The sequence below is a fragment of the Sinocyclocheilus grahami genome, unplaced genomic scaffold (assembly GCF_001515645.1).
Source record: "Sinocyclocheilus grahami isolate Dianchi unplaced genomic scaffold, SAMN03320097.WGS_v1.1 scaffold592.1, whole genome shotgun sequence".
Taxonomy (NCBI): domain Eukaryota; kingdom Metazoa; phylum Chordata; class Actinopteri; order Cypriniformes; family Cyprinidae; genus Sinocyclocheilus; species Sinocyclocheilus grahami.
In genome coordinates, this window is record NW_015505771.1 from 117,260 (window position 1) to 137,975 (window position 20,716).

The window sequence follows — 20,716 nt, forward strand, 5'->3', positions numbered from 1 at the left end:
CAGCTTTTCGCTTCACAAGACGTTGTGATATGTGATGATGTGATGTTTTTATCAGCTGTTTGGACTCTTATTCTGACGGCACCCATTCACTGCAGAGGATCCATTGGTGAGTAGGTGATGTAGGCCTAATGATAAATTTCTTCAAATCTGTTCCAATGAAGAAATTAACTCATCTACATTTTGGATGGCCTGACAGATAATGTAGACCTTCATTATGAAATAACATTGCAGTAATGACCCGCTAACTATAGCCTACATTAGGCTATCTCTTACATATGCAGTTGTGAAAGTTGATGTATTCAGTCAGTTCAAAGCAGTGGGTGCTGTGATCTGGACAAACATGTCTCATCTCACCCTCATTGAAATTCTTTCTTGCATTATGCCTTGTTTTAGTAATTGACTTCAGCGCTACAAAGCGCTTCAGTGACAAGCACGGTATGCATAAACGTGATCAAAATACAGTTAAATGCACATTAATAGCTATTCAGAATGAAGATCACTTTCTCAAATGATTGTACAATCACACAGGCTCTGCCTAGTGGCATAATGCTATGAGTAGGCCTACATTAAGAAATTACAGATAAATCTTAAAAGAAGAAGAAGATGAACTTCCGAAATGACTGCCTGTTGATGTAATTTATTTATTGTATCCAAAAATTGCTCAAACACTGAAAGTTTCAATATTTTTCTCCCTGCCTCTTTTTCCTTTCATTTAAATGACCTATTTTTCCCCTCCCAAAAACATAGGAAGGACTACAGGGTAAAATGAACTACAAGGTAAGTTGACGCTTTGTCTCTAGGCCGCTAAAATAAACCATGTGACAGCATTTTCATGTAGAGGCAATCATTTTTATATTTAGAGAAGGGTTGCATGTGGTGAGTGTGGCTATTGTATCCAAAAATGGGTTTCTTCCCTTTCCACATGAGTTTCAATCATGTCATGAGTTTGGATGATTTGGAGCAAACTGATGAAGCACTTTTAGACACATTACAGTTTAGTTAGTTTAGGTCATTGGTTCAACCTCAACTTACTCCATCTGTTCACACATTCTGTAAAAAAAAAAAAAAGTCAGAATTTACACCAACATTTTTCTGCCACAAAGTTGTTTTACCACAAAAGTGCTCTGGTGTGGAAATTCCATTTTCATTAATATATATAAAATAAAATAAAATAAGCACTTTCTGCATTTCCCCATCCATGTCTCCACTCAAGATTCCTCCCAGGTCCACTGTTTTTGCCCTGAGTATTTATTAATATTTAAGAACCAAAACAAATAAACCTGGCACATTTTGAGTGGTTGTAGGCTAAGTGCTTTTTGTCCATAAAGGGTAACACAAACAGATCTACAAAAAAGAATGTTAAGAGTTATATGAGAACAAAGAATCGGATGTATGATTTTTTATTATATTCTTGGCTAATTTTTATTCTTTCACAGATATAAAAGTTAGTGCAGTTACAACTGTGGCCGGATATATAAACTATTTAGACTAGTCTTAAAAAATGCTCTATTTAACAGCGCTATGAACATATTGCGCTTTAAAAATGTACGAACTAAGGCTGTTTAGCATTTAGCAACCTGCTTATCTCTCAACACTAAAACCACTCTCAAACACCAAGAACTTTATTTGTTATAACCTGATTATTGACAATTAAATTAGCAAATGGCGTCGAACAGTGTGGAAATAAAGAGCTAAATTAGTTAATCCTGAGTGAGAGATTGAATTTGATAGAGAGAATGTGATAAAAAAAAATATTATATATATATATATATATATATATATATATATATATATATATATATATATAATTTTATCAACATATATATATATATATAATGTTCTAGTGTTCAGAAATAATTAAATACACCCATAACTGATCCACTTGCTGAGATTTATTTATTTATTCAGTTAGTTTTTCCCACCACAGATTATGTCACTTCTTGTAGGGTGATGTCATCAAGGAATCACAAACAACAAAAAACTATTGAAATAAATAAATAAATAATCTGGAATATTTCTTAATAAATTAAATGGCTGTTTTTTTATTTAAATTTTTTTAAAGGGCTTAATTAAAAAATAAAAAGTTATTCCAAATGGTACCTTAAAATAACCTGGTATCTGCAGGATTTTTCAAATCAAATTTAAGACCTTCACACTTGCACTTCACACTTCAGCCTTTAAACAATTTTTAAGAAAAGGGATTAGTCAAAAGTATCAATTGTTATATTAATTTAAACAATTATTATCAATGAATTATTATATTAAATAACATATAAATGTATCTTAGTGTCTTAATTGTTTAGATTTTTATAATGCATTCGCTTTTTGTCGATCCACTGGTTCACATTTAAAAATACGTTGCAAAAATAGCAGACGGGCTTTTTGAAAAAGCAAATTCGTTCTCTGCCAGCAGGTGTCACTTTCGGAACTGCAGAAATATAGTGGTGTCCCCAGTAACCGCAGTACACAAAGCTGACTGCAGCGCTCAACTTTATTCAGTGAAATCACAGCCTTTTGAAGTTTAATCGTCATATTAATCCATATAGCAATTCTTGTATTTCCGTCCCCAAAGAACTCTTATAATTTAGACTTTTTGTACCATTTAAGAGTTTGCATGACCTTAAATGTAAACAATTGAACTGAAGACGTTTTAAGGACCCGCGAAAACGCTAATAAGAACATAGTCCAGTGCAAACATTTCTGTCATGCATTTGGCAAAAAGCTTTTGTTGACTATGAATTTTGCCTTTGAAATTTGAGGCAAGTGCAGCTCTGGCGTCCCCGTTGTTTGTGAGCAGCGGTGTGATGGCGATTTAAATAAAATACAGATTTCCAAACATATGGGTATCCCCTTGAACTTGGTAAAAAGATCATCTGTTTACCATCTTGACTTGAAAATACTGTTTTCATGGTCAGTTTTTCATTTATTATTTTCTAATGTTAGTGAATGTTTACATTAGAGTGCACGTCCTACGCTGAAATGAATAGGGGAGCGGCTGGAAACTAGCGACCTCTCCTGGTTGGAGATAGTATTAAAGGGGTCATATGATGCGATTTACATTTTTCCTTTCTCTTTGGAGTGTTACAAGCTCTTGGTGCATAAAGAAGATCTGTAAAGTTGCAAAGACTAAAGTCTCAAATCCAAAGAGATATTCTTTATAAAAGTTAAGAGTCAGCCACGCCTACCTAAAACGGCTCGTTCTAACACGCCCCCACATGTCTACATCACTATGTGGGAAGATTAGCACAACACCGCCCAAATGTTCACGCAAAGAAAGAAGGCGTAACTTTTATTCTCGCTGTAGTATTGTTGTTGTTGCCACCATGTCCTGAAGGCGCTGTGTGATCGGCTTTCACCGTGGACGAAGCAGAGTCCAGCCCGGGGTCGTCACATGTGGTTGCCGCAAGCATCACAATATGGCAAGGGGCGTAACATTTCCGTCACACGCTTGAGGTATTCGGCCAATCACAACACAGTGGATAGCTGACCAATCAGAGCACACCTCGCTTTTCAGACCGATGAGCTTTGTAAAGATCGACGCGTTTCAGAAAGGCGGGGCATAGAGGAGAAACAATAATGTACAGTATGTGGAAAATAATGTGTTTTTTGAACCTTAAACCGCATAAACACATTTCATTACACCAAATACACAATATAATGTTCTTTTTAGCAGCATCATATGACCCCTTTAACATCATAAACTGAAAGCAATCTTTACGTGACTTGCTTTTCAAATGTTTTAAAATTGATCATCCGAGTCTAATATGATCCAGCGGCCAGTCGCCCATCCCTGCTCTAAAGGAATGACCCGCCCTCTGCGGCTTTTGTCCAATGGGATTAAACCTGGTTTGACTGACGAACTGCAGAGTGCGGACGAGTCACGTCTCTAGATTAGATCGAGTAAACTTCTTGTTCTGAAGGAAGTTTACTTTTACAGCCGTTCATGCATTTCCACCCACAGCTTTTTGAGGGGAGTCAGCAGCACTGGAGAACCGTCTGATACAGAGAGACTCGTGCAGAATCAGATGTGCTTCAGTGCATGCAGGCGCAGGTGGACTAGCGAGCTTTAGAGAAACAGAGAGAGAGAGAGAGGATCTGGACAACTGTCTCAGCCAACACCTTTACTCTCACCTACTTCATTTAAAAAAAAAATCGAACTGAAAATTTAATTTGAAGACGAAAAAGAAAAATCTGAGAAAATAATATTGATATTAATAAAAAAAATCTTTATTTCTTCAGGTGAAGACAGATTCAAAAAGGTAAAGAATGTTTTTGTCTTTATTTTAGATTTGTATGTATTTTAGATATTCATAAAAATATTATATATATATTTTAAAATATGAATATTTATAAATATTTAGCATATATATATATATTGTAGCTACTAATACTTTTGAGCCTCTTATTAAAAAAATCATTGTTGTTGTCTCACTTTAAAAACAAAACAAAAACAAGAGTGACTAAAACTAATTGTAGTGTGTTATAGACACATGCAGCAGTTTTTACTAAGACATGCAAAGTAAACAATAACAGCTTTTGTGATCTTTGCTCCAAGCTAACCCACTTTTGGTGTCTCTGGAGTTTATACTTCATCATCTGCTTCAAAAATACCATATTACTTTTGTGCATAATATTACGACAGTACCAAGCTTTTTGGACAAATACTATGGAAAAATCATGTTTCTTACCATGGTAATGTTTTACTTATACAGTATACAGAGTTTAATGCTACAGTAATGCCACGTTTTCGGTCATGTATGCTAGCGTTCTTTGAAATACCTTGCACTACCATGTACATTCCATGGTACATATTAAAGTACCATTGTGTTATGATGTGATGCCAACATTTTACCATTGTACTTCTACATTAATTAATCATAAATTAAATCAAAACAAAACTGTGGTGTGTTGGTAAATAGGAAAATATTCTCTTGAGGATACCTGATCACTACAATTGTATCTGCCTACGTAGGCACCCTCACTCTGGAGCGGCCTAGACAGTGAAGCTCTTGTGTTTTTCTATCCAACCCTTTTTTTTTTTTTTTTACCTCAGGCTTTTATTACCATGGTGACCATGCAGAGTGCAGGCTTGACTTTTTGCTATAACAAAGGAGAGAAGTTGGGAGAGGCCGGGGAGTAGGTGAACACATAGTAACCAGATAAATGGCTTTATCTAGGCCTTGGCCAGGGACTGAAAGTGTAGTATGCATTCTTCTGTTGTTGTGGTTTTGCATGCTGCTGTAGATATTGAGATTTTCTTTATTGCATTTTAAATTATTTTAAATATTATATTTTATTGAAGACGTTTACAAATATGACATTACAACTGAAAACATAAGACATTATAAATTTGAATAATTCTTATTTAAATTTTTTAAAAATATATATATTTTAAATTATTTTAAATATGATATTTTATTGAAAACAGTAAAATCATGACATTACAATTTTAAGGATAAAGACATAAATTCAGAATTATTTAGAATATTTTTACATTTTAAATATATTTCATATTATATTTAAAAATTTTTAATTATTATATTTTATTGAAGACCGTAAAAATCAACTTGAAAGTCAACTTCAGAACTTCAATACAAGGACTTTCATATTACATCTAACTTTAAAACTTTTTTAAAAACTTTACAAATTTTGAGCATTGTGTCAGAAAGACACACCTGTTTTTTATGCAAAAACAAACAAACAAAAAAAATAAATCAGTGGATTGTGCTGTATTTGATTACAAATGTGTATTCACGGTAACATAAAAGTACAGCTAACGTTGAAATGTAACCAACATATTTCCTCCTATAGTGTTAGACATATTTTATAACATATTTTTGTTGAGTACTTTTTGATGCCTATTCTGTCTGGTTTTGCCCTGTTTGGGACCTCACCCCTGGAGCATATGATCTGAAATTAAACAAACGCTGTATTTGGCCAGAATTTAAATCTATGCATTTCAAAGTCAGGGCTGGACAATGGTTGAGATTGAGTTTAACTCCCACGGTCGGGCCTGTAAACAGCGGCTTTGTGTGGACAGACTCTGATCCCTGGTGCCGATGTCTCCACTATACTCTCTGTTGTTACCTCACACTGATGAACAGCACAGTTATTTCAGGCTTGTGTTTTCGGGTAATGTCATTTTGGCCTGTGTATTAATTGATGTCTTTGCTGATGTGCTGACTTAAGACATTTAAAGGGATAGTTCACCCATGAATGAAAATCCCATCATTATTTACTCACACTTGTCTTGTTCCCAGCCTGTATACTGGTTGTTATGTTTTCCAGGCTGCCCCCTAATAGTCAACTAAACTTTAGGCGACGAGAAGAGGCTTGGTCGACCAAAATTTTATTAGTCGCTTAGTCGCAGAAAAAAAAAATCCACAGGAAGTGGTGAGGTCACGCAATCCGTGACAGACAGATCGTTAATGGCTGGATTTTGTAGTAATACAGTAACTTTACATCCAAACGCTCGCCTATCATTCATCGACCTCAAATATGGCTTATATCTGAAATATGTAAGTAGTAGCAACTTTACATGGCCGCTCAATCTAATGTTAACCTAGAAAAATGTGCGCTATTTAAGTGTCTGTGAGGAGTGTGAAAGCTGAACAGTAGCGCGCTCACAGCATGACAGATGGAGGCGCCGGTGCAGTCACTTGCTCTTAAAATACTCCGTCATTTTGGTCATACTATAAGAGTAACAGATAAGAGTAATACATCTTTTGAATTTGTAAAGCCTCTACGTTTCTTTGTGTGCACTCACTATAACAACAAAACTTTGCGCTTTTGTAAAATAATGAAAGCAAACAAGGATGCGCTTTCTGCCGCCTCGGTCTCTGTGAACTTCAGCGCGAAACTCCATGTATACTTGCCTTAGAGACATGAAAAATATATCTAATAAAGACTGAAATGTCTACTTTCAAATGAAACATTTCAAATCTTAAAAACCAAATATTCACAGATTATGTAATCCGTATGAAACTTGCATGAAGGCGCATCCACTACTGTGGAGATGACGAGTCAGTGTCGCCAAATTCATCTCTTAAGCCGAAAACACTAGTTTATCAATAGATTATTAAAATGTTAATGCAGTTTAATTTTACTGTTTTTCCCTGACACATTCATCATCATTACTTCTGCCGGTGTGCTGTGACAAGTTTTATGTGTGTGCTTGAGCGCTTATTAGGCTATGTAGGCAATTGAAGGCTCGTGATTTAAATGGTTTATTAATAAACGTGCGATTAGTCGACTAATGTTTAAAATGAACGACTACTAGTCGACCAGAAAAATCCTTAGTCGAGGGCAGCCCTATTTTCCAGGATACACAAGGATTGTCTGTCAACCTTCAAAAAATAAATTTCTATTTTGTATTTATTTATGCTTATGGTTATTTATGTATAATATTCCATTGCAGCTCCTGTTTATACACAAAAGTGACAGCAAAGACATTTATAATGTTACAAAATACTTTCTATTCATCAAAGAATACTGAAAGAAAAAAATATTTATCATGGTTTTAAAAAATATGCAGTGTTTTCTCTAGTTTTGATCAAATAAATGCAGCCTTGGGGAGCATAAGAAACTTATTTCAAAAACATAAAAAATCTTACTGACCCCAAACGTTTGAACGGTATATGTGTAAATTCATATGATTTATATAAAACTCACATCATTTTTTAAATGTAATTTAATATTAGTTCATTAATATGTTTTTAAAATAAAAGCATTTAATAAATTTTTCATTTAATAATTAAGGCAGTTTTTTTTTCAATTAACAATTACTTAAATTTACATCTGTTCCTTACATAAAGCTATTGTGTATCTTAGACTGGAATGCTTTTTTTGTTTGTCTTTTGATATGTCTTAAAATATTATTTCAGAAATTTAGCTTGTCTTAAACAGTAAATGAGGAACTTATGACATTTTCTATCTGCCTGTAACACCCAAGTGATGATATTCATGTTTATAAATTAATTTGCTGCTTTTTTTTAGCAGGTCACTGGACATCTTTGAGAGATGTTTGAGAAACAACCCTACGATAGTCCCCCGATGTACACCCCACCTTCCAATGGCTTTGGACCACCAGGAAGCTTCCAAGACCCAAGGAGTGAATTTGATCCCTACCCTCCAGCTCCAGGATCTTACTATGTGGGTGAGGAGGTACCACAGCATTTCTACAAATGGTTCTCCCCTCCGGGAATTGTGAAGATTATGGTAGGAACCGTTATAATCCTCTGCCTGGGAATCTTTGCCTGTGTGGCCTCGACTCTGGTTTGGGACATGCAGTATGGATTAGGTTATGGATCTGGACATTCTGGCTATCCTGGATATGGAAGTGGATATGGATACGGAAGTGGATATGGATACGGCAGTGGGTATGGATACGGAAGTGGATATGGAGGCTACTACAATTCTTACCCGACCCCTTACTCGGCAAAGACCAGCATGATTGCCGTCGCTGCCATAAACTTCATCATCGCTTTGGGGTTCTTTGCAGCCAGCTTCTCCAAAACAAACACGTTCCGCAGCAGGAAGTTCTACCTGGTGGTGCTTGTTGTCTGTTCTATAATGGCAGTGATTCAGGGCATTATAAACATTGTGTACATTGTAGGAGTGAACCCTATGGCCCAAAGCTCCACCAGCTCATACTACAACCCCATGCTTATGATGTGTCAGAACCTCTATGGCAGCAGTGTGACAGGAATGGGGGCCGGCTTTCCCATTTATAACCAGTACTTGTACCACTACTGCTACGTGGACCCGCAAGAGGTACCATTTAAAGTTACAGGATGTTTCAAAATGTCTTTAGACACTACATTTAATTTATGTTTTCTTTAAAGTCTACAATCAAAGTATCGCCACTGACCATAATTTCAACTCCCCCAGTGTGTCAATCCGTACAGGAAGTGCTTTTTTTTCATTAAGATTTTCAAAAACATTGTAAAAGAAATCTATTTGATTTGAGTGGTTTAATCCAAGTCCTGTGAAGAGATGTGATCACTTCATTCGATGAACATATAATTTAGGCTTTTAGTCACATATAAACATCGATCAGCGGATCTAAATAGGGCTCATCAAATATGGCAAATGGATGCTCGAACACAACTTGATTGACATGTGAAACAAAACTTTAATGGGTTTGGACCAACAGGGTGAGTAACTGATGACAGCATTATTTCCTTAAATCTATATATATATATATATATATATATATATAATATGTCTGTAGTAAACATAATACATATTATGTTATTAATAGCCCAGAACTTTCATTTCAAGATAGAACTGATCATGAGAGTGAGATGATTATTAAGATGATTATTGTAGTATACTAAATCAGTTTAGTATGATAAATAATTTAAAGTGACGTGTAGCCATGTATGGTATCCCATACTCTGAATTTGAGTAGAGTGGTGAACACACACACACCCAGAGCAGTGGGCAGGGAGCAGTTGAGGGTTCGGTGCCTGGCTCAAGGTCTCACCTCCGTCGTGGTATTGAGGGTGGAAGAGAGCACTGTACATTCACCTCCCACCTGCTGCTTTTAACTCCTTGGGTGGATGACTATGAACGACTAAACTTTTGTAATACCAAGACAGTTAGAAAGCATACTTGAATTTTTTTTACAGTTCGAAGAATAAATTGAGTGTTTAGGTATAAACACATTTCTTAGAAGTATTTTTCAATGGCTGAGACAGATGTAAGTGTATATTACTGATTATTATATGAATATTTAAAGAGTTATTTATTTCAATAATTGACTTAAAAGGACAGGGAAAAAAAATGACAGGCTAAATGCCAAATATGTATTGTATGTACAATATGAATATAATTTTAGGAAATATATTTCTCAGATTGAAAATATATTTAGTTTAAACCTTCAAATGCCAAATATATTATTATATTATTAAGCCTTCAAATAAATTACAAAATGTACTTTTGGGTAAATGCAAAATGTTTTAAATATAGTTTGTACAATATAAATATATAGGTAGAAAACTAGAAAAAATATAAAAATATGTTAAAATGGTTAAAAATAATGAAGAGAAAATATAAGTTACTAAACATTTATCAAAAATATATTTTTGTATTTTATCTATTTTAGCAATACTTTTTGGGACATATTTTGAAATATTTTGAAAAAATATATATATGAATATATATTTTTGCCATATGGGATTAGACGCAAAACATCTGAATTTAGATGAATATTTATTTACACATTATGTACTGAAAATGTGACAAAACTGTCAGTACATTCTGGGACTGAAAAATACTGTTTATCAGCCATGTGGGTATTGTTATAATCTAATGCTGATTGTTTTAAAAATAGCCAAATATCAGCCAATTTATCATCTTAGCTAGTATAGTAATCACTGTCTGTTCCCATTGCATTTATGGTTTTATTTTTGTTACAGAACAGTGTGTTTAAGTGATTGGGTGAGTTTCTTTATCACCTCTTAGTGCATGGAGGAAGAAACACATGGTCACTAATTGAGTGGCAGACCCAGATCAAAATGGCATGAAGTGTTTTGCCTAAGTATCAGGCTTATTGCTAGTCTTTGGAGCAAACAGCTGCAACACCAAGTACTTTGCAGGGGAAATGCCCATGCATTTAATTGTCCAAGTTATATACTGTATATAGGCTCTAGTAGCATCCCAGCAACCGTCCATGGGACAAGCAGTTTAATTCTTCTAAATAGTTTGTGATAGTCAATCTAGACCTTTTGTTTTGGTAGACTGGGAGCGGTTTGAAAGTGTGTTTTGAAGTCATATATCCTTTAATAGTTTCAGTGGCCTGTGCGACACTGGTGATAATTCAGTCACAAGGTTAAATGTGTTGCTGATACGGTCTGTTTGTTAACAGCCGGCCTAGTTTCGATGTGATTGATCATTAACCAAACTGAGAAAGTCAAGTGGCTTTTAACTCCTTGGGTGGATGACTATGAACGACTAAACTTTTGTAATACCAAGACAGTTAGAAAGCATACTTGAATTATCATTTTTTTTACAGTTCGAAGAATAAATTGAGTGTTTAGGTATAAACACATTTCTTAGAAGTATTTTTCAATGGCTGAGACAGATGTAAGTGTATATTACTGATTATTATATGTATATTTAAAGAGTTATTTATTTCAATAATTGACTTAAAAGGACAGGGGAAAAAAATGACAGGCTAAATGCCAAATATGTATTGTATGTACAATATGAATATAATTTGAGGAAATATATTTCTCAGATTGAAAATATATTTAGTTTAAACCTTCAAATGCTAAATATATTATTATATTATTAAGCCTTCAAATAAATTACAAAATGTACTTTTGGGTAAATGCAAAATGTTTTAAATATAGTTTGTACAATATAAATATATAGGTAGAAAACTAGAAAAAATATAAAAATATGTTAAAATGGTTAAAAATAATGAAGAGAAAATATAAGTTACTAAACATTTATCAAAAATATATTTTTGTATTTTATCTATTTTAGCAATACTTTTTGGGACATATTTTGAAATATTTTGAAAAAATATATATATGAATATATATTTTTGCCATATGGGATTAGACGCAAAACATCTGAATTTAGATGAATATTTATTTACACATTATGTACTGAAAATGTGACAAAACTGTCAGTACATTCTGGGACTGAAAAATACTGTTCATCAGCCATGTGGATATTGTTATAATCTAATGCTGATTGTTTTAAAAATAGCCAAATATCAGCCAATTTATCATCTTAGCTAGTATAGTAATCACTGTCTGTTCCCATTGCATTTATGGTTTTATTTTTGTTACAGAACAGTGTGTTTAAGTGATACAGTACATAAGTGCTATGGAAGAGAACAGGAGTCATGTTATGTGTGTGTGTGTGTGTGTGTGTGTGTGTGAGTGTGTGCTTCACTCAGTGCTATTGCATTATTGTGAGTCTTTCTTATTTAAAAAAGAGAAGCAATTCAAGCAATAAAGGTTATATAAGAAACAAACATTTTGTAATAAAAAGATCTAGGGAACTTTAATTTAAATATCATCAATTGAAATAAAGTCAGATGCCTGTGCGTCTTCTCATAACAAAGAAAAATAACAGATGAGATATCTTTGAATATTTGGGTTGAAGGGTCCTTGAACAGTGTTGTAAATACAACTTAACCACTGATTTCTAGTCATGTCCTCTTTTGGAAAGCCAAACAAAGTAGTTTTGCTTTCACAACGAAACACTGCATCACACATGGCGGCCTAGAGTGAGCGGAGGCCTGCGGGCTTGCGGCAACCACATGTGACGACCCCGGGCTGGACTCCACTTCGTCCACGGTGAAAGCCGATCCGGCGATCCACAGCGCGAAGTTGATGTATTTCCTCAGCGACCAGCACGGATCAGCTCTAGGCATGACGAAGCGGATATCGTCCTCTTTTGGAAGGCCAAACAAAGTAGATTCACTTTCACAACATCTTCACAACATGGTGGCAGCAACAATACTACAACGAGAATAAAAGTTACACTTTCTTTCTTTGCGTGAACATTTGGGCGGCGTTATGCAAATCTTCCCACATCGTGACGTAGACATGTGGGGGCGTGTTAGAACGAGCCGTTTTAGGTAGGTGTGGTTGACTCTTAACTTTTATAAAGAATATCTCTTTGGATTTGAGACTTTAGTCTTTGCAACTTTACAGATCTTCTTTATGCACCAAGAGCTTGTAACACTCCAAAGAGAAAGGAAAAATTTAAATCGCATCATATAACCCCTTTAATTGTTTTTCCTAGACAGATATACTAAGATTAAATGAGAACAAATGGGGACCTCCAGCATTTCAGAAGAGATCAAACACTGCTCAGATTTACTAAGATACCAAAGTTTGCAATCAAAAGTCAACTCAAACATCACATTTTTCCAAAATCATTCATAACTCTATAGCTCTGTACACTTAATGTGTTACAATTGTTTCTATTTTTAATTCTAAGAATTTTAGAAGACATGTCTGAGACGAGGTTGATAATTAAATAAGCTTTAAACTGAGAATCCTGAGCTAAAAATGAGCAAACTCTAGTAAATCTTTCGTCCGGGTCTACAGGTTGTTAATGAACCCATAGCTGGTGGTGAAGGCTCTGTTCGGGTGGGGTTTGATTTTGGATTAAGTCCACTGGAAACATAATTACTACCATCATGAGACTGGTCTGCCTCTCTCTGCCCTGGTGCTTTCAGTAAATCTATGAGCTCTGACAGCGTTCCAAACATTCCCTTTAAGAACATTTCATTCCTTGCCTTTCTATCTCTCCTTCTCATTTTTCTGGTGCAAAAGGAGGTCACGAGCATGAAACGTCCCTCTTTTCTGTGTTCTCAAGCATTCTTTCCCTGCTTATGTAGCGTGATCATGGATCAGTGGTGGCAGTAGCTCATGCAGGGAAAGCATTGTTGGAATTCCTGGATGATTTGGGCTCTTCTACACAGTGGCTTTTCCCCTTCTCCCCAGCTGCAGGGAAACGCTCCTCCACCCTCTTTCCTGCTGCGTCCTCCCTTCTAACACACACACACACACATATACCTTCACGCAAAACCCCTTCAGAACAAAACAAATAATTCCGCTGACACGCACACCTGACTTCATTGTTTTAGCATTGTACTGCTCGGAATTGTTTTCCTTATGGTTTTTACTTATATCCATACAGCCACTACTTCTTTCACCTTTTTTCTTTAGAAAAAAGTATTAGAAGTCATATATTGTGCCAGAAATCTAAACTATTGGCATTGTGTGTTTGTCACAAAACACTGACTTACATGCTGAGAACATCCTCTGAAATCAAACTTCAACAGGAAGAGCAAGACCACTTTAGCTTCTTATTCCCTGCGGTCTTTCCTGTACAGTAGCAGAAGGAAGATAAAGTCTAAACAATGGATCTAAAATGGTTTCTGTGTTGCTGTAATGTTCTGTACACAATGCAATTTCGAAAGTCTGCGATCAAGACAGATTTATGATGTTGTTAATAGTGTATTGTTTGTGCATTATAGTAATATACATAACAGTTACTTACAGTCAGTCATAAGCTTTTACAAGTAAAACGTATCTGTTATTTTTTATGTTATATTAAGTCACTTTTCCAAACAGATTTTTAACATTTTATTTTTCAGATTTGCACTGCTGATCAAAAGTTTTTAAAGAAAATGTATGTGACAAAAAATCTGTTTCAAATTAATGTTATTTTAAACTTTCTGTTTGTCAAAGAATCCTAAAAAACGCATTGCTTTGCGCACAAGTATTAAATGCTTTTCAACACTGATAATAATAAGAAATGTTTGAGCACCAAATCAGCATATTAGAATGATTTCTGAAGGGTCATGTGACACTGCAGACTGAAAATAAAGCTTTGTCATCACAGGAATAAATTACAATTTGAAATCTATTAAAACAGAATAATAATATTAATATATAATAATAATTATAATAATATTTCACAATATTGCTGTTTCTACAGCATTTTTCATCAAATAAATGAAGCCGTGGTGAGCTTTTTTTCAAAAATATTTTAAAAATCTTACCGACCCAACCTTTTGAATGGTATTGTATGCTTAAATACAGCACAGAAAAACAGATTGTTGAGTGATAAAGAGTGTGAAGCCATTATGATTACACATTTATTTCACATTACATTTATTATTACTGTGTATAACTGCATTGTATATCAATCAATGCAATACAAAAGTTTCCTCAAGGCTTGGCAACAAAACTTGCCAAGCCTTGCCAAGCCTATAAGCAGACCTGAGGGAATTATTTAAATGATACAATAATGTAAGACCCTTACAGATGCTACTGTTCATCAAACAAAAGAGACTTAACCATTTCAAATTCATGTTCAAATATCTGTTATCTGCTTTTAGTTCTTCTCACTTGCTTGCTTTATTGTTTGTGATGACTTTTCGCCTTTCATTATCTGAAATGTTGCTTCCTGATGTTTTGCACGTCATGCTCTCTGTTCAGATATGAATCAATGTTTGCAGACTTTGTACTAAACAGTTTGTTCCTTTTTCAGGTCAACCATGTACAGGATGGACAGAGCGTGCAGGAGGCATCCATGGTGTTTTCAGAGAAGATGGCTCCTGTTCTGGCTTCGGCCCCCAGTGTCGGCTCCATCCCCCTAAAGACTGGCAGTTTCTTTAGCTCTGAGTCCCACAATGTTATCGGGTGAGTGATCCGACCCTGGGATAGCTGGAAACTTTCAAGCTGAGCTCCATGTCAACAGGAGCTCAAATATTGCATGTCCCTGCTAAGGAAATGCTGGAGCTTACTTTATTGCTTAAGGCCTTAATAAGTCATTCCAGTTTTACATACTGTACACTACTGATCAAAAGTTTGGGGTCTTTTATGCTGACCAACAATGCATTTATTTGATCAAAAATAGAGTAAAAACCTATTTTGAAATATTTTTACAATTTATTACTACAGTCTTCATTGTCACATGATCTTTTAAAAATCATTCTAATATGCTGATTTGGTGCTCAAGAAACATTTATTATTATCATTGTCAATGTTTTTTTCTGCATTTATTTGAAATAGAAAGTTTCTGAATAATATAAAGCTCTTTATTGTCACTTTTGACAGTTTAATACATCCTTGCTAAAAAAAAACATTTTCTTAAAGACCCCAATTTTTTGACGGCAGTGTATAGTTACTCCTGGTTCAAACCAGTCAGTGGCATTTTTTTTTTTTTTTTTTTGCGACCTTGCTTAGCTAATGTTAAATCATCAGTGCTACTGTGCTTTCAATAGTTGTCTGGATCATTAATCTTGCTAATGGTCTAGTCATTAGTTTCATGAAGTCAGGTCAGATTACACCAAATATTATGTGTCTTGGCATGAGATCAAACTTTCTGCATTTTTTTTAATCAGATGTTCTTTCATGATAATTTGTTTTTAAATTATGTATGTCCCTTGTCCTGTTCCATTTTTCTATATACATTGTTGGCAAAAATCCCTTTTAAGAGTAAAAACTATGTAAAAGATGATTGGCTACTCAATTTTTTTTTTCATTTAAGAAATTTAAAAAAGAGTATTCTGTAATTTGACCTAACATGTTTATTGGAAAACACAAAAACATTACAATGAAGAAACATATGGCTTATTAACACAGTGAAATGTGAGACACCAACTTGTGAGGACATTTGAAATGTGTGAGCAAACGACATTTTCTCTTATTTCTGTCAATGCTAAGAACAGTGTTTAGTAGCCTAAATATCATTATCTCAGCTAGAAAAGCATTGTACTTATGAAGCGTCCTCACAAATATTACTTCTTATATGCATTTTCTCATTCAGTATCTCCTACAATAACTGCACAGTCTTGAACTTACGGAAGTTTATTTCCTCCACGGAATAAAAAAATTTTAAATCTCAGTTTATATCTCACAATTCAGACTTTTTTTTCAGAATTGGGAGATATAAAATCAGAATTGCAAGAAAAAGTCAATTGCGAGTTTTTTTCTTCTTAGAATTGTGAGTGTACATCTCACAATTCAGATTTTTTTTCTTAGAATTCTTAGATTCCAAAAAGACAGAGAGAAAAAACAAATAGGATTCCGAGATGTAAACTCGGAATTCTGAGAAGAAGAAAAAAGATTTTGCAATTGTGAGAAAAAAGTCTGAATTGTGAGATAAAAACGTAATTCATTTTTTATATTTTTATTCAGTGGCAGAAATAAGCTTCCATATAAACCATTTCTCTTTTTGGATAAAGTAGTAACAATTTTTCCACCCACAGTTACCCTGAGCGCTCTTTTAGCCGCCCATCTCACTCCACATCCCCGTCTGGAGAAGTGAGCTCCAGCCCCTCCGACCAGACAGACACCATCCACAAACCGTCCGCCTCCAGGGGCAAGAAGTGCAGGAGGAACCCTGAGCTGGACGAGTCCCAGTACGAAACTGAGTGCACAACGGGAGGAGAGACTGCCAATGATTTTGACGAAGATCTATGGACACGGTGAGGATTTGTTGTGGTTCAGGCTCAGGGTTAGTAGCGCACTCCTAATTTTTTTTGGGAGATAATCATCTCTGGTAGGCATGTCCACATGCTAACATAATAGACAAAATTTGGGTTAATGTGTCAAAGGTCTTTGCATATGTATGCATGTTTATATGTGTTGTTTGATGTGATGAGTTAAAAAACAGATGTGGTTTCACTCATTGTTGGACCACGAGAAGAAAATCAGGCCTCATTTGTTAACATTACTGCATTAACTAACATGAACTAACAATGAACTATATAGAGTATTCATTATCCTTTGGTAAAGTTAGTTATACTTGTAATGTTAAAATACTTGTATTCACTGATTTATGGCTAAATATTCTCACTATTTTGCTGTTTTTTGACACAAATGAAAAATACTGGGTTGAAAGTTTGAGTGGCCACTTAGTAACAAGTTGACCTTAATAAAGAGTTAAGGCATGGTCACATTAGCAAAATTTCAGTGTATACTGGTACATATTTCACATTAGGGAATTACTCCAAATAGTGGTATTTTACATGAGCAAAAATTTGGCAAATGGAAGTATTTCACATAAGTGATTTTTTTTGGTAAATAGTAGTATTTCACATTAGTAAAATTTCTGTGAATGATAGTATTTCACGTCAGCAAAATTTCTGCAAATGGTTGCATTTTACTTTAGCAAATGTCTTGGAAAATAGTAGTATCTCACATTATTTTATGCATGTTTATATGTGTTGTTTGATGTGATGAGTTAAAAAACAGATGTGGTTTCACTCATTGTTGGACCACGAGAAGAAAATCAGGCCTCATTTGTTAACATTACTGCATTAACTAACATGAACTAACAATGAACTATATAGAGTATTCATTATCCTTTGGTAAAGTTAGTTATACTTGTAATGTTAAAATACTTGTATTCACTGATTTATGGCTAAATATTCTCACTATTTTGCTGTTTTTTGACACAAATGAAAAATACTGGGTTGAAAGTTTGAGTGGCCACTTAGTAACAAGTTGACCTTAATAAAGAGTTAAGGCATGGTCACATTAGCAAAATTTCAGTGTATACTGGTACATATTTCACATTAGGGAATTACTCCAAATAGTGGTATTTTACATGAGCAAAAATTTGGCAAATGGAAGTATTTCACATAAGTGATTTTTTTGGTAAATAGTAGTATTTCACATTAGTAAAATTTCTGTGAATGATAGTATTTCACGTCAGCAAAATTTCTGCAAATGGTTGCATTTTACTTTAGCAAATGTCTTGGAAAATAGTAGTATCTCACATTATTGAAATTTCTGCAAATGGTTGTATTTCACATTAGAAAATTTCTTGGTGAATTGTAGTTGTTCACATTAGAGAAATTTGCTAAACTTTTCAGATTTGCAAACTTTTGGCAAATGGTTGCAACAGTGAAGTTTTTGACGAATGGTAGTATTTTCACTTTTTTCACTTTATTGAAATTTTTGTGAATGGTAGTATTTCACATCAAGGAAATTTTGGTGTGCCATGGCGTTTCAAATTAGTAACATTTTGGCGAATGGTAGTATTTCACATTAACGAAATTTTATGAATGGTGGTATTTCAAATTAGCACAATTCTAAATACCACAGACCATTTTCAAACCAAGCAGCTTTTTGTTTGTCAACACGGCAAATTTGCATGACCATCTTGAACTAACTTGAAATCTGGATTTGGAATATTTATGCCCTCAGTGATTGTGCATATTCCTATTCAAACGACTGGATTTAGCTGGTGAATTTTCATGTGTGCACCTTTACTCGGTTCACTCCAGAGGGATTGTTGCTAAAAAGTGTTTCTGTCTATCCGTTTCTTTGGATAAAAGTTTATTAAATAACCACTAAATGACTATTGATCTAATTTATCTTAAAGCTGAAAATACAAGTTGACTGCTTTCTGTTTCATTCCCAATCAGTCTTTATCCAGAGATCACATCTGATGCCCAGCGACACGAGTATAAGAAAGAGTTTGACTCGGACCTCAGGACCTATAAGGAACTGTGTGCTGAAATGGATGACATCAACGATCAGATAAACAAACTCAGCAGAGAGCTGGACACACTTGAAGAGGGCACGTCCAAGTACCGGGTGAGCGACTGAAACATTTCAGATGACTACTTCACCTCCCTGTTGTTCACATCCATATGACTTTCTTTTTTATCTCACATTACAGGCTGTAGCCGAGGAATATAATCGTCTCAAAGACCTAAAACGGGTGAGTCATGGTGATAAAACTGAAGTATGACTGAACATCTGACTCATGTTCATAGTAATAGATGCTCTGCTTTTTTTGATGTTAATATGAGGCTTTCCTTCCCTTATTCTCTCTGTTTAGGTGGCAGATTATCAAAACAAGAAGCACCAATGTTGCAAACTGCGCCACAAGCTTTTCCATATGAAACGAATGGTTAAGATCTACGACCGCCGTCAGTAATAATGAGCTCCATTAAACCACCACACCTGCTCTCCTTGTTAAACACTTCTGCATTTAACTGACAAAGCCTTTAAATGACTGTGTGACCAAAGTTGACCTAAACTGCTGTAACCATGGCTTCACCCAGTGCGTATGATTAACCTGAGCCCTAAAGATGATTGGAAACAAGGACCAGAGATTCCGAAACCGGTCCTTCCAAAGTCTTTCCATTACCTGGAACTTGTTCTTTCACTGGAAACATCTGCTTTTTTTTAGAGAGAGTGACTTCATATAGCCTGTAAAATGCCATAAAGCATAAAAATATTGTTGTTCTGTTTTTTTGTTGGGTGCGGTTGTGAGTGCTAACTTCAAGGTCAGCTGATTACAGCGGTGCATGTGTTTGTTGGAGGAAATGTACTTTGGACAATCCTCTCCAACTGAGTAATTTGCACCTGTATTGGCATCTATGCTATCAGTTTCCTTGTGTATGACTGTAATTGAGTTGTGTGTTTTACTGTCTGTAAAGGTGTAACTGTGGGGCACTGCTTGTTTTCAAGTCAGGAAACATAAAAGATTTTGTTTCGAGGTGTGCTAGAATAGTTCCCAGAAACAACTGAGGTATCTAGTTGGGCAGTTGTGTCCTAATGGTTAGAGAGTCGGACTTGTAACCCAAAGGTTGTGGGTTTGAGTCTCGGTACTGGCAGGGATGGTAGGTGGGGGGGAGTGAATGACCACTCGTGAGATCCTTGAGCAAGGCACTGAACCCCCAACTGCTCCCCGTGTGTGTGTGTGTACTTCGATGGGTTAAATGCAGAGGACAAATTCCAAGTATGGGACACCCTACTTGGCCACATATCACACCACTCACTCATTTAAACATGCAGACCATTACAGAATATTCTCTTTTTTAACAACTGACTGCCTCAGAAAAAGAAGAAATGGAATTTTAAATCACAAAGATGTTTATATCTCATTGCATTTGATTCATTTCGAAATGTGATTTTCACACTATTTAAAACATTAATAGCTGCTTTTATCTAACTAATCAAATATCTATGCAAGATCAAATATTGAAGTTCTGTTTGTTTTGTAAGGTTGTTATGGACAACAAGTAAGTTTGTTCAGTTTTTTTTTTTACTCTAGTAAAATATTTTGTACGAAAACATTTAAAGTGGTACAGGGCGTTCATTTTCGGCTGTTAATGAGATAATACTGTTTGTTTTTCTCACGTGCGTAACAGCATTTATTTTCATCTGTACATATTTGTTGTCCTTTCTATTTTCAAGAAAGTTTTGTATTT

At 34.9% G+C, this 20,716-nt stretch overlaps 1 protein-coding gene across 1 annotated transcript; it reads left to right on the forward strand.

Annotated features, from left to right (window-relative positions):
• The first annotated feature begins 3,883 nt into the window (after positions 1-3,883).
• LOC107557178 (occludin-like) lies at positions 3,884-20,098 on the forward strand. Its single transcript, XM_016240503.1, has 7 exons — positions 3,884-4,259; positions 7,996-8,772; positions 15,031-15,182; positions 16,754-16,972; positions 18,920-19,091; positions 19,177-19,218; positions 19,339-20,098. Exons 2-7 carry the CDS (start codon positions 8,020-8,022, stop codon positions 19,435-19,437), a joined length of 1,437 nt encoding a protein of 478 aa, XP_016095989.1. The 5' UTR covers positions 3,884-4,259; positions 7,996-8,019; the 3' UTR covers positions 19,438-20,098.
• The last annotated feature ends 618 nt before the right edge of the window (positions 20,099-20,716 follow it).